The following is a 15,009-nucleotide window of genomic DNA, read 5'->3' as shown; positions in this document are numbered from 1 at the left end:
TTCTTGACTCATAAGCCAATACCATATGACCAATTCTCAGTACTACTATCGAACTTGACTAATAAGTCACAGCTTCACAATCAATACTGACACCATTGCTAATTCTGACTAATAAGTCAGTACCACTCACAAGTAAGCAAGATTGCTAAGCATTTACAATGCAATCAATGTCCACATATAGAGCATTCAACATGTCTCATAAATAACCATGCATGTCACATACTGGATGCAGTTTTCTTACCTCAGGTTCGAGTGTGGAATAATAAAAGAACGACCCTTGAGAACGATCAGCCCTTAAGTCCCTTAGCGGTCACCTAGTCATAACCAAATATAAACTCTCATCAATAAAATGATTAATAAAAGGTTCCCGGACCAAAACCTAGCCTCCGAGACGTCGAATCCCACTAAACCGAGTAGTAGGAACGATCCCGAGGCCTAAGGTTTGAGTTCCCATGATTAAAATATAATTCTGGCTGAAAATGCCCTTAAGAGCCACGGCCCCACCCCACTGAGCCGCGGCTCGCCTCCCAAATAGAGGCACCAGCCTCTTCTCTGTCTGCACCTTGCACTGTGGTATACCAACCTTGCCCCACAGCCCTACCTGCCCATCAACCAACCTCATCCTCTTCATCAAGCCTGGGTCGCCGCGGCGCCCTAGAACAGGGGTGCGGCCCAACCTTAACCCAGCCATTTTTCCTCATTTTCCCCCATTAAAAACCTTCCAAAAACCTATCCAAACATCTCCAAAATTCACAACCAAACATCAACACATCATGTCCACTAGTTTAACCACAGAAACCAAGCTTTAAACCATTTAAAACCACACCAAATACTCAATCCTATAATCAATACTCTCAAACTTTCAACCAAACCAAAAACAGAGTAAAACTCATAATTCAAGCTAAAGAACCTTACCTCAAACTCAAGTTTGAATCCCCTTCAATGGCTGAACATAAGCCTAGAACCTCAAGCTCTAATTTCCTAGCTTGAATTCTCAAATTAAGCTTCAAAATTTCAAAGGGAGAAGAGAGAAGAAAATGATCGTTGGGGTAGGGAAAAGAGTGCTCTATTTTTTTTTTTACTGCTTTGTTCTCTATTCCACAACCTTCTAATTTAAATATAGCCTAAGGTCAAAAGACCTAAATGCCCCTAGGTCAATCTAATCCATTTTGAGTTCCCAAGGGCAAAATCGACATTTCTCAATTATCCCGTTAATCATAATTAACATCCTCTAATTCCCGTTATTCCCAATATTCTCAAATACTAATAAATCATATCCCATTACCCTTTAATTCCCAGTAATGTACTAATCATCAAATTACCCCGAGACTCACCCCGAGCCCGGTAAATAACCCGTTATGACCAAACCGCTAACTTGCATTCAAAGATTGTCTCATGCCGAATAGCTCAAACAAATCCACATTATAATGTGGCCTCATCATAAATTACCAACATGCATGAAAATATACAAATATGTCATCAACAGGCCAAATTACCAAAATGCCCTTATAATGAAAAATGGACCCACATGCATGCATTTATCATCATATAATAATATAATTCACATAATCATGCATATAATCATTTAATGGAAATATAAATCAATTATGGCCCTCCCGGCCTTCTAATCCAACCATAAACCTCATTAGGGATTTTGGGGCATTACACTCACTTTGTAAAAGCAACCTTGAACATTTATTAGTTCTAGTTGCTTGGGGGGCACATAACCAAAGAGAGTTTTTAAACTTAGTGTTTTGAAATATTGATTATTCAATGGCTTTTTAAACCTCGGGTTTTCAAAATTCCGATCACGAACTAAGTTTGAGAACTTTCTAAAAAAAAAAACCCTGGATATAACCAGGCCCAAGGCCTAATTCCTAACATTTACGATGCTATTAGGCCTACTAAAATCCTTGGATATGACCAAGTCCGAGGCCTGATTCCTAATAGGTACAATGCTATTAAGCTTATTAAAAAATCCCTGGATACGACTAGGTCCATGCCCTGATTCTTAACAGGTATGACACAATTAATCGAGCAAAATCTTGGATACAACTAAGATATCGATAAAATCTATCCCGATCTAAAGACAACCCCTAAGATTTTGAATGTATAAGAATCTAAGGATTCACAGACATGAGAAAACAATAGACTAAGGGGAACACAAATAGATAACCAGTTAGATATTTATTCAAAAATATATTGTTATCTTAAGGAGAAAACACAACTACAAAAATAGGCTTTAACTTTAGGTTTTTCGCTTGTTATTCTTCAGATCTCGTAGAGTTATTAACCGAAGTTAATCCGAGCGAAGTTAAAAGGTACCTTTTAACTTCGGTTATTAAAGGGTACCATTTAACTTCGATTATTAAAGGGTACCATTTAACTTCGGTTATTATGTAAAAACCGAAGTTAAAAGGTACTTTTTAACTTCGGTAATTATGTAAAAACCGAAGTTAAAGCCCTTTAACTTCGATTTTTACATAATAACTGAAGTTAAAGGATACCCTTTCACTTCAGTTATTACATAATAACCGAAGTTAAATGTATTTTTTTCCTAAAAAATATATTTTTATTTTATTTTTATTATTATTTTGGTTTTTATAAAATATTTTCATTATTATTTTTTTTAATTCTAATTTTTAATTATTTTAATATTAATAAATATATTTGAACATTACAATAAACTTAAAATAAAATAAATTCACAAACTATATAGACTTAATGTATATATATACACATTCATACAGAAATAAAAGTTAAGTACCACATAAACATCTAAAGTGTTCATACAACTAAACATGTGAAGTTAACCTAAGTAATTATTTGAAATATTGAAATTTCTTATGTATTAAATATTTTTTTTAAAAATTAGCAGAATTTTCCCTATAAACAGGACTACCCAAACTTTTAGTTCAAAGTAACCTTACCTAATCAAGATGCTTCTTAAGGTTACTTCAAACTAGGGACTTATGGTTATCAACACAACACACAAATTCTTGATATTCTATTCAAAACCTACCGCCAAACCTAAAAAGTTTAAATTACAACTCTATGAATAAATACTACATATTTAAAAACATGTTCAATTAATAAATCCTAAAAATTGGGCAGAGTTTCCTCTCTTTCTATAACATATCCCAATTTCATAAGTACCTATTAATTCAATACAAAGAAAAACAACAATCAACATGCATAATTTCATCATTATACCACCGCAACACACAAATTTTCCATAACCTACTTCACTAGTTTTCAAACTTAATTTCCACTAAATTCAATATAAATTAACTATAATTCTATAAATATGTGCAATAGTAATAAATAAAACTAAAATACTTACTCACCTTCAATTTAATCTTCAAGTTAGTAACCGCCAATTCAAAACCAAAATACTGCCAAAACAATAATCGTCATAAAAAGTTTAAACAAAAATAAAGTATTAAATTATTGAGTTTATATATAACTAGTACCAAACATATTTAATATTTAATACAAACTAAGCATTAAAACACATTTATACAAATGACTCTTTGAACAAAATACTAACTTGATTTTTTTTATAACAACATCATATTAATTTAATTTTTTTTTTCAACAATAAAATATTAACTTGATTAATACATCAAATAATTATTATAAATAATAATATTTTATAAAATAACAAAAAAATTATCAATTTATTAATATAATAATATTAAATTCAGATTAATAAAGAAAATTATCATAATCACATAGTTGGAAGATTCATACCTTTTTAAATAGTCAAATGCAACTCCAAATCATGATTATCAACCTAAAAACTAATACATTATCGATATATTATCAAAAATATAATAAATCTGAAATAATAAGCAATAAAAAAAATTATAAAAAATCATAGGAACAAATATTTAACAACCCATACCTATTTCAAAGCTCAAAAACATGTTTGGATGTTGAAAATTCATTCAAAAACCCAAAACAATGGGTATTTTCGACCACCACCCATACCCATTATGAAACGAACAACTTTTTCCTCTCAAAACTAAATATAATTAATTTTCTATGATCAAGATGAGTTTTTTTAGCAAAAATGATGGAAGAAATTGGAAGAAAAACAAGAAAAATGATGGAAAATAGGTGAAACCCTTTTCTCTCTCACGGGAGTAATGGGGGTTTCCGAGTCTGTTTGCGTTTCAGAATGAGGATACGTGCATGTGAAAAAGGGTTTTAAAGACCTTTAACTTCGGTTATTACGAAAAGACCGAAGATAAAGGGTACCTTTTAACTTCGGTTTTTAAAAAAAAAACCAAAGTTAAAGCTTTGTTCTACTTATCTTCAATAAAACTGAAGTAATATGTTAATTCATTTGAGTGCCAAACCAAAAAGTTAAGTAAGAAGTCCGTTAAAAGCTTGAACTTCACTTTTTATGTATTTTTCAACAATTCTATGTATAAAAACCGAAGTTAAAGCCTATTTTTGCAGTAGTGAAAAACCTCGATCTGAGCCCGAAGGCAATTGTTTTGGTCCCTAAGGACTTAATTACAAAAGTATAACAATATATAAAAAATATTAATATCATCACTGGGGTCCGTCAACTCGCTCAAAAGAGGTCACCTCCTCGCCATCCCCCTCAATGGCGTCAGAAGCTTCAGCGGTCTCCGAGGGTTCTTGTGATAACCGAATCTTGAACTTGGTAAGATATGGTTCCCATAACTCTGGTTTCATGAAGGAGAAGTTCTCGTCCTAGTTGAAAGCCCAGCAACGGTAAAGCATCTCCTCCATTTGAGTCGATGACTTCACAACTTCCTCTTTGGCTTTAGCCTCGACCTCATCAAGTTTCTTTCTGAGACCCTCATTCTCGGCCTGTAGCTAGTCCAATCGACGGCTCACTTCTACGACTTAATTCTTGGCAATTCACTCGCCTTCCTGGGAATCAGTCGGGACAGCCTTTACAGACCACTTGCTCTCCTAGGAGGAAACCAGGGCAGCTTTGGCAGACTATTCGCCCTCTTGGGCAGCGCCTCAGAGCTCTTCATCCCTAGCTTTAATCCGAGCAATTCCTCGGAGTTGAGCCAGGACAGATTGCAAAAGGATAAGGCAAGTCAAGATTTTATTTTTTTAAAAAAAAACTAAGGAGAAAAGAAAAAGAAACCTTAGAAGAATGAGAAGGACTCACAATGAGGTTCATCCCCATAGCAGATTCGAGGACGTCCTCAGAAGTATGTTCATCCATAGCCCTCAGGTCTTTGGTGTTGGATCTGTAGGCATGGCCAACCATATGGCTCACCATCTTGTACACAGTACCTCGAAACGCCTCTGGGATCCTGGTCAGGTGGAGTGGCTTATTTGGGATCTGGACGTTGGGAGCCTCGCCTTGGATCACTTGAGAAATTGAGGGAGGTACATGCCGAGGAAGAGGAGGTGGAGCTTAGAGAACCGTGACTGCTGTCACCGGGGTTTGGGGGGAGACTGCTCCCGGGTGGAGCTGGCACCTTTGTCTTTAACTAGAGACTAAATGGAAGCCCAAATCTTGGGAGTTTGTTTCTTTCTTAGCCTGGCCCTCTTCACCACAGGACCAGCTCCGACCCCGCCAACCTTAAAAGCACCCCTCAAACCCGTGGCATCTGGCAGCTCCATCTCTTCGCTTGAAAAAGAATGAGCAGAAGGTTCAGATATAAGAAATAATTAGTCAAAGTAATGTAAAGACAAGAAAAAGAGCAAAGAACTCTACCCTCCGAGCTAGGGAAGGAATCTAATACGATCCGCTCAGGGTTATGGATTGGGCTAGGCACAACCTCTAACTCTTGGATTAACAGAAGTGGGGGAGAATCTAAAATTATTACCTCCTGGGTCCTAGGGGGTTTAGGTCCTTCTTTGAGGCTGGACTCATCTACATACTGCCTAAAATAAGGAGGGCTAGGTCCTGCGGTTTTTTCCATACTCCTAAAAAATGTAGCACCTAAAATGGAGAGTGTTGACAACCACAATGGTACATTTGGGGTAGCTATGGTCATAGCGTACCACCAAATGATCCACGCATTGAATGAGTGTTGTGTTTAGGTCCTGGTCAATAGGGTGACGACTAACGAGTTGGTTGGGGTTGAAGCGAACTAGCCTAAAACTGGCAGCAACCCGATCTAACTCCCTATATGGGTTACCTTGGCCGAAGAGGCTGGCTGCTACCCCAGACATAGCTCGCTCTGGATGAGGCCCCTGATTATCTTCAGGAGCTCTCCTTTTGCACACCAGCGGTGCCACGTCTCTTTCCTCCTTGATGCCTTCAATGGCTGGCAGGGCTTCTTGAGGAGGGGGGAGCTCGGGAATAATAAGAAGAGGAGCTCAGGTCCTGATAGCCAGCGTTTGGCCCTTGCTGATCAGGTTGCAGGCCACCATGGTGGCATCGTTCATAACCTGATGGAAGTCTTTCTCCTTCGGAGGAAGACTAGAAAAAGTCTCATATTGACCCCCAAGGGTCTCAGACCGCTCTATCCTCGCGAATATATCTGTACAAGGAATGAATTCAATTAGAATACTTAACAAAAAAAAAGTGTGTGAAAGTGATAAGAAAGTTCATGTGTAGAATTCATAAAGATAGAAGACTTACGAGGGCGGTTGAAATATCGGTGCTCGCAGTTCTTAAACCCATTTGACATAAAGAACAAATCTTTATAGTCATTTGGGTGGCTGGGGAGGTCAATGACGAATGTTGAGTTGGGAAAGTGAGTGAGGTAGTAAAAACCATCACCTCCCCCCTTTTAGTCAGGACTGGCCTTGAGACAGAACAAATACATAATATATGTCGGAGTGGGGACCTCCTACTCGTGCCTCAGAAACAGATATTTTAGCCCTACCAAAAGTCTGTATGGGTTTGGCGGGAGCTGAAACGGAGCTAGTCTGGCGTAGTTCAGGAAATCTATGAAGTATTGGTCCAGTGGAAGGAAGGCACCTGCCTTCAGGTGCTCATTACTCCAAACCCCATAGTAATCTGGGAGAAGGGCGCAGCTTTGCTCTCCTTCCAACGGAGGTCGGGCATGGAGGCCATCAGCTCCCATCTCAATCCCATGACTCATCAGGATCTTGTTAACTTTCCCATGAGTCATTATCCGGGACACTATGTGGTCGATCTCGAAGAATGCATTGGGGTCAACGATGAGTTCCCTCTCCACCACAGGGCCGAAATGAGGAACTGGAGAGTCACAGGCGACCTACTTGCCCTTATTCTTGCTCTGAGCAGAGGAGCTCGTGATGTTTTTCTCTGGGGGGCCATGATTTAGCTCGCTTGATGACAAAATGGCCTATTAGTGGCAACCTAAGACAATTTCTAGCTACGGTCGTAAAGGTACAAAAGTTTGAGGGTTTAAGTGGTTTACTTTTGAGATTTAAAATTTACACGAGCTAAGGTGTGTTCTAGCCTCAACGCGTGGTCCTAGGCCATGTGCTTTGATTTTGTGAAATTCCCTGATACTTCGGGATTCATGTGTCAGACTCGCCAGACCCACTATATTTCTTTGGAAAGCGGTTTAAAGCAAAACCGCTTAAGGAATCATGACCCTTAAGCTACCCAAAACCACACCTACCCTTTCGGCTTCTACATCCAAACAGGTATTCTAATCGATTTACCAGAAGCACTTTCTTTGTAAATCCTAGAAAATCTGCCCAGTTTTATGAATACCTTATTTCTAAACAAGCCTAGTCTCGTTCATTTAGCATAAATCAAATCCTATTTAAACTCAAACATAGCCTAAGCGATATTGAACAAAGAATGTTCTTTGAAGTAAAACAAAAGTCTCACTGGAATATAAAGAATTGAAAGATTCAAACTAGGTGAGGAAATAATTACAGTTTATATGTTCGATTGAAAGAAAATATCGATACGTCCCCAGGAAGCTCCTTGAAAGCTTCTGAGAGTCTAAAAGGCGATGCAGAGTTTGGGGAGAAGTTTGAGAAGAAAAAGGGAAATTTTGTTTTTGAAATGAAACTTTTTTAATGCAAAGGTGGTAAGGTTCAAGTCCAATCACCCTATTTATACGTGTTGACGTCGTTTTTCATCAACTTAGAAATGAAGAGCACTAAACACAAAATCATAAAAATAAAGAGGAAAAAACACGATTTTTACATGGTTCGACAATTAAAATCTGCCTAGTCCACGTTGATGTTATTCACCTATGGAATTCTCTCAAAGCTTTTTCGGTAGCACTTCAGCAGAGTATTCCCAGTGCCAATTTCAGTGTGTCTACAAATGAATTTCTCCAATCTATTTATAGACTGGTTCACAGAATATATCCCCTCACATTTCGGGGAGTTCTAATTCAAATCTCAAAATAAATACAATTAAATGCATATAAATATATAATACGCGTATAAATCCTATAATATTCGAGATTTATTAACAGATTATAACCAATCCCTTAGATATAGGGATTCGTAAATAGTAACTGCGTCCTCATTTGGCTATCGATCTCGAACATTCGACTTACATATCTTCGAGATCGGCAAATCATCACGAGCTTGCTATCTCGGCTTCCCTCGATCTTATTAAGTAACTTTATAGAGGTCGTCTCCTCCGAGCTTGCAATGCTCAAGCTCGAACCCTTTTGACTGATGCTAAATACAAACAGACCAGGAAAATGTAACAAGTCTTGAACCCTTGTCACTGTAGCTTCGAGCTTATCTCATAACCTCGAAACACTTTCGAGACCGTGTGGTTACGAGCTTACCAACTACAACGTCGTCGTTTTAATATTGAGCGAGACTGTCAAACTCAATTATCATTAATGTTGATCTCATGACAAGTTTGCTTACTTTCGAGCTTACACTTTACGAGCCTGACTTTCGTGACCAAAAACTTCTAATCTAGAAATTTGGGTGTAACAATACGTAAACTATGGGAATTAATTCAGGCCATCCGATTGGGTTAGCACGAGATCCAAAGGCCGAGATTAAATGAACCATATGGCGACAAAAAGTTGACAAGACAATTGTCACAGTCCTCGAAACTCAAACGGACGCCAATTATAGACAGTCATGTGTCTAGTACTCGAGTAGTAGGCAGGCACGATTTTACATGGAAGAAGCCTAAAAACTCCTATTGTGCATGTCAGAAAGTGACGACATCAAGCACGAGTAGGAGCTTAGGGGCAAATGATTTAGCCTAAAATTTAGCACGAGTTTAATCACTCAGCTATGGGTACAGCAGGCAGATGAATATGTGAAAAACACAGTCAACCTCTGGTTAATAATGATCTTAGCAACTCGAGTTGAGACTTGGAAGTACGACATTCGTGTTAGTATCAGGCCGCCTCTTAGGATAACGATCCAGCTCGAGACCTATAGTGGCCAAATCCTCCTTTGAGCGCACTAAAGTTAAGCCGAGCTAAGGTTCGAATAACCTTGGATCCTCAGCTCATGGAAATCTTGTCAGAACGTATACTCAGGGATCCCAATAGAATATTCAACTCTTTATACGCTCATTAATGCCTAGGATGTATTGCATATTTATCATTTATTATCTGAGATAGCAGGAGTGTATTCTATTCTGTTATCAAATCACATCTCAATGTAAATGGGAATACTCTATATTAAATGTATACCATATTTATTCACACGGTTACCCAAACCTATCGAGGAAATTCCCCTATAAATATTAGGGATAATGGATAGGGAAGGGGACTGCCTTTTTGTATTACTGAAACTCTGCAAAAATTGTGAGAGAAAAGTAATAATACTGTCTCGTGGACTAGGTGGATTTTAACCATTGAACCACGTAAAAGTTGTGTGTGTACGAAAAGGCTCTTATTATCTCATCACGATAAACAAATAAGCACTAATATCCTGATTAGATTTCTCAATCTATTGCAGGCGAAAAACTGCGTCAACAAATATAAACACATAACAATAACACATTAGAAATAACTAAAAACAACAACGAAAACCCCTAAAACAAATATAACTATAAAATGGTTAAAATCCCTAAACACTATAAAATACAGAAATAGAACAACCGAAAAATAACCATAAATGAATAATCAAATCCTAAAAAAATGACAAAACACCCCTGAAGAAACTAATAAAAAATAAAAATAAAAACAAACCTTAATTTTCTTAGTTTCAGTAACTTCTGATACATTACGGCCAGATGAACCTAGTTTGGATTTCTTCGAATTACCCTTCTCATCATCACTTGGAGCTGCCCTCTTCTTAAACAACGATGCCTTTGAAGGTTTGCCAGGAGGATTTTTTGCCATTGATTTCGGGTTGGGCTCAACTTTAAATACTACTTTCTTCTTCGAATTAGAAGATTTTTTAGACTAGTCAAATTTTAGAACAAGCTTTTGAAATGGAGAAGGAGAACCAAAACTTGATCGAGTACACACTATAATGAAAAAATTGAAAATAATTTTGTTTAAATAGAAAAAAAAAAGTGAAATAAGATCATGGGAGATAAGAGCGTGATCAAGATCGTGGGAAAATATGCTCATAAATCGTTCATTGCTCAAGAAAAAAGTAAAACAACATTGAAGAAATCACCAGTCGGAGAAGGAACGTGGACGAAGAAGATGAACTGCCCATAAACAAGCGTCAGAAGTAAAAAGAAAAAAGTTAAAATCGTATATGAGAAAATTTAAAAATGTGAAAACCGTATAAAAGAAAATATAAAAATGTAGAAATGTAAAAATTACCTCCTGTTCGTAAAAATGTAAACATAGGGTCAAATTTGGTACTTTGTGTAAAAATTCCTAAAAAAACCACATCATGAATAATCAATCTAATTAAAGAACCTCAAGATATCTACATATCACTTAAAATATAATCACAATTAAATAAAAAAAATATCTAGATATATTTTATATGTTTTTTTTATATATTTATCATAATCAATCTAAAATTTTAAATGGTTATTAATAAATCTTTAATTTGTGAAAAGAATAATCAATCTAATTTTGTTAATGGTTATTAATAAATCTTTAATTTTTGAAAAACATATATAAATTCTTCTAATACTTTCTATTGAACATATAAAACAAGATGTTTTTTTCTTCTCTTGTTTAGGAATAAAAAATAGAATGAACTCTTATGTGTGTATTTGCATATATAGTTTAAGACTATTAATATTTATTTTAAAGTTGTAATGCTAAAAACAATGAACATTATACATTATTTTTTAATATTATGGCGGAGTTACTAGTTAGATAGGTCTTGTCATATCCATAAGTGGAAAAGAGAAAAAACCAGTTTTACTTCAATAAGATAGAAAGAAAGACAAAATAATAATAATTATAATAATAGTAATAATTGGAAAACTATATTTAAAAAAAAAAAACAATCATATGATATAACATGCCGTCATGGGCCAAAAAATGAACCAATCTCAGACTATAACAGCTTTTCGAAAAAATAAATACATTATTAATATGAACAAAAAAACAAAATATAGTAATTATTTATTATTACTTTTTTTTTTTTAAAAAGAAGCAAAATTCGGCTCGGCTTGTCGGCTTTTGAAGCAAGGTTGATCCGTCAAGCAACCAACGTATGAGCCACTGAGCCAGAACCCACCTGTCTTTGTCACCAAGTTGACACCTTTCCAACACTCCTAAAGCACCATATTTTATTTTATTCCATTTCCAATTAATAAATTATTTATTTGTTTAAAAACCAAATAAATCAAATAATTTGTTTCTTCTTTCCCATTTTGCCCCTGCCATTTCCCCAAATTCCCGTTCGTTATAAACAAATAAAAATCCTCCCTCATATCCCCCCTCTCCCCCTTCCCTTCTTTTCCTCTCTGTCCATATTTTCTCTCTCTCTCTCTCTCTCCGTCTCGACTCAGGATCAATAAAAAAAGCCGAGAGCTCAATGGCCGAGCAAGACGCCGAGGAGACTAACGCCGCCTCCGCCTCCGCCTCCGCCTCCGCCACAACTCCAACAAGCCACCACCTATCGCTCCCCACCGGGTTGACTCAGGACGAGTTTGACGAGTTGAGACGGTTCGTCACCGAGTTCCACACCTACCAAGTGGGGCGGGGCCAATGCTCCTCGCTACTGGCGCAGCGAATCCAAGCGCCGCCAGACGTGGTGTGGTCGGTGGTGCGGCGATTCGACAAGCCCCAGACGTACAAGCACTTCATCAAGAGCTGCGTGGTCAAGGAAGGGTTTCAAATGACGGTTGGCGCCACCAGGGACGTAAATGTAATTTCGGGCTTGCCGGCCGCTACGAGCACCGAGAGGCTCGACTTGCTTGACGAAGAGCGGCGCGTGACTGGATTCAGCATCATCGGCGGCGAACATCGGCTAAGGAATTACCGGTCCGTGACGACGGTGCACGGGTTCGAGCGCGATGACAGGATCTGGACCGTCGTTTTGGAATCTTACCAAGTTGATGTGCCGGAGGGGAACACGGAGGAGGATACGCGCCTCTTCGCCGATACCGTCGTGAAGCTCAATCTCCAGAAGCTCGCGTCGGTCACCGAAGGGCTGGCGCGTGAGCCATGACTGTGACGGTAAGTTGAGAGAAATTTCTTTATTGAAAAAAAATCAAAAGGGTAAGACCTTAGAAGAAGGGAGAGAAGAGAAAAAGAACTTTTCTTTAATTTGGGGGCTTGGGTTATGTGAGTACGTCTTAATTTCTTTTTTAATTTTTTTTTACTTTATCATGACATGTGAAATCACAAAAATATCCTTGGTTTCACCTGATTGACATGGATGTCAATGCTCTTTTATTTTAGTTGGAATTGAGTACCAAGTTAAGGACATTTAGGTCAATGCACTTGTACAGAAAAATGTCAAAAACTTTGGGGATATTGATGTCGTTTTGCTCTTTCATGTGAATATTTGATTTGCTCATTTGAATGGCATAAATTATGTCTTTCAACTTCCAATATCCCAATTTTATATATTTTTCTTCATATTTAGTAATTTCATGACATGTTGTGTTATATTTAATTTAATTTCATTTTATGTTTAAGTTAAATAAAAATAAATGTACTACAAATCCTAATTGGAATCTATGCTTTTGACTTTTAGTTTGAATCTTAGAATAGTTGCGATAAATGGGGCTTTTTCTTTCTTCATATCAATGTCAAAAGAGTATGGAGATAATGTTAATGCTAGTAAAGTGTAACACAAAACTATGTCCTAAAATAAATATTACTCGAATAGTAAAATAAAGAGTAATGAGTAACTTATGATAAAGATGAGCAAGAAGCTAACATTTTCATTTGTGGAATAAAGACCAATCTTGAGCTAAAAGCACCATCACCATTTAGGAGTAGGCATAGTCGTAGCCCCTAGGCCCTTCTTTTTTTCCCCAAAACCACAAAACTATGAGATTTTTTTTTTTTTTTTTTTTAAGGAAAGCTAGAGTATTACCATTCACCAGAAGTTTTTGTCAGATGTTAACTACAAGAATTCTAGAGCGAGAGAATCTTTCTATCTAGAGAGTACAATACATAAAATTGGGGTCCAACTGAGATGGTAATGGAATTTATAGGGAAGCGAAAAAAAATACTACAAAAGACAGAGGTCCATTTCTAGAAAGCCCCTATTCCCTGTTTCCCTTTTCAGCTTAAGGTTATATATCTCTGCTATATTTTCACCTTCTAAATAAGTAAATGGCCAATTCTAGTAAATATCTGAGTTTAACCCCAAAGTTTTGAGCCATTAATCTTTCGGATCCCATTTTTGAAGAAACTTTTTCATTAACATCATGATATGAACCGTTGGATCTGAATACATATTATGGCGGCCTTTTTATGTTAAGTGGTTACGAATGTAGTCAATGCTGTAGAATTGGCCCAATTGGGGTGTCTGAGAGGTGGGTCTGGGATGTGTTCCAGTGTGGTCCACCTCAGTTACTAATTAATTTGGAGCCGTTTGATTGGATCAGTTGTATTATATTGTGATTCTCGAGCTAACTTAATACTTATTTATTGGTCGGTGACAACCATGTGGATTACCGTCAACATCTTTGGACTCTTGGGGTTCGATTTGCTCAAGTTTCGAGCCCCGTGGGAATCAGATTGAAACGTATCCGTAGGAATATATGTTAGGTATGATGTATCACATAAATATGATCGGAGGGACAATAACATGCCACGTGTATCAAATTAGTTTGTTTAAACATATGAAAAGTTGAGTCCATTATGATACTAATCCTGCTTATCTTTTTCATTAATCTTACTAAAAATTTAAATTTGATAAGAAAGATAGGAAAGTATGAGTATTGTCACATTGTCAGTATCTCTACAGCGTCAGAAACACTATTGTTCAATAGTGATATATGGCAATTTTTTGTTTGTTTAAAATAGAAATTAATCACTACGTTTTAAGTATTATAGTATATGTGTCACGTCAATTTTATCATATGATTGATATAAAAAATTTATCGTCTCTGTCGTTTCTTATAAATTAATTTTATTATGATAAAATTACAACATTTTATGAAAGATATTTTCGAATATGATGGTCTTTATTGTCTTTTTCATCATACAGCTCGTTAGATTTGGATTACTATTTGAAGGATTCTACTGTAATTATGATAGATGGTAAAAACAAAAAAGTGTTTCGTAAAACAAACTATTATACAAATAGGCTAAATTTGTTGACCCTGAAATTTTGGTATAAGTTGTTAATAAATAACATCACAATGTTATTATGCCAGCTGTATATATATGCTAAAAAAAGAGTTGTTTTACAAAATTTACTTGAATAGACCTGACCATCTCGGAGGTCGAGCTCCAATCCCTTGATCTAGAAATATATTAAACTTTCAGTTGACTCGATGATAGGATGATAAAATTGTTTTATTTTATACGAGAACATTTCTTTGATCATATTAGAACGTCCCCGGTACAATGAACGTGCAAGCTACTGCACCATTTTTAAGCTACGGAATAAATAATATGTTTGTTTAATAGATTTTTAGGTAATTGTGCTCCTTAAAATATACTGCTAAAAAAAAAAATTTCTGAACTATTGAATGTATCATATCGTGAACTTATTATGATTTGTATAAAATCATTTACA

At 36.4% G+C, this 15,009-nt stretch overlaps 1 protein-coding gene across 1 annotated transcript; it reads left to right on the top strand.

Annotated features, from left to right (window-relative positions):
• Nucleotides 1–11,726: 11,726 nt before the first annotated feature.
• On the top strand, nt 11,727–12,865 carry LOC133777888 (abscisic acid receptor PYR1-like). Its single transcript, XM_062217642.1, has one exon. The coding sequence runs from the start codon at nt 11,842–11,844 to the stop codon at nt 12,475–12,477; it is 636 nt and encodes a 211-aa protein (XP_062073626.1). The 5' UTR covers nt 11,727–11,841; the 3' UTR covers nt 12,478–12,865.
• The last annotated feature ends 2,144 nt before the right edge of the window (nt 12,866–15,009 follow it).

The sequence above is a fragment of the Humulus lupulus genome, chromosome 5, assembly GCF_963169125.1.
Source record: "Humulus lupulus chromosome 5, drHumLupu1.1, whole genome shotgun sequence".
Taxonomy (NCBI): Eukaryota; Viridiplantae; Streptophyta; class Magnoliopsida; order Rosales; family Cannabaceae; genus Humulus; species Humulus lupulus.
Note: the sequence above shows the minus strand (reverse complement) of the source record. Positions and strands in the feature narration are given on the sequence as shown.

What these genes read in the sequence shown, in the direction of transcription:
- LOC133777888 (XM_062217642.1), top strand. Translation starts at nt 11,842, where the DNA reads ATGGCCGAGCAAGACGCCGAGGAGACTAACGCCGCCTCCGCCTCCGCC.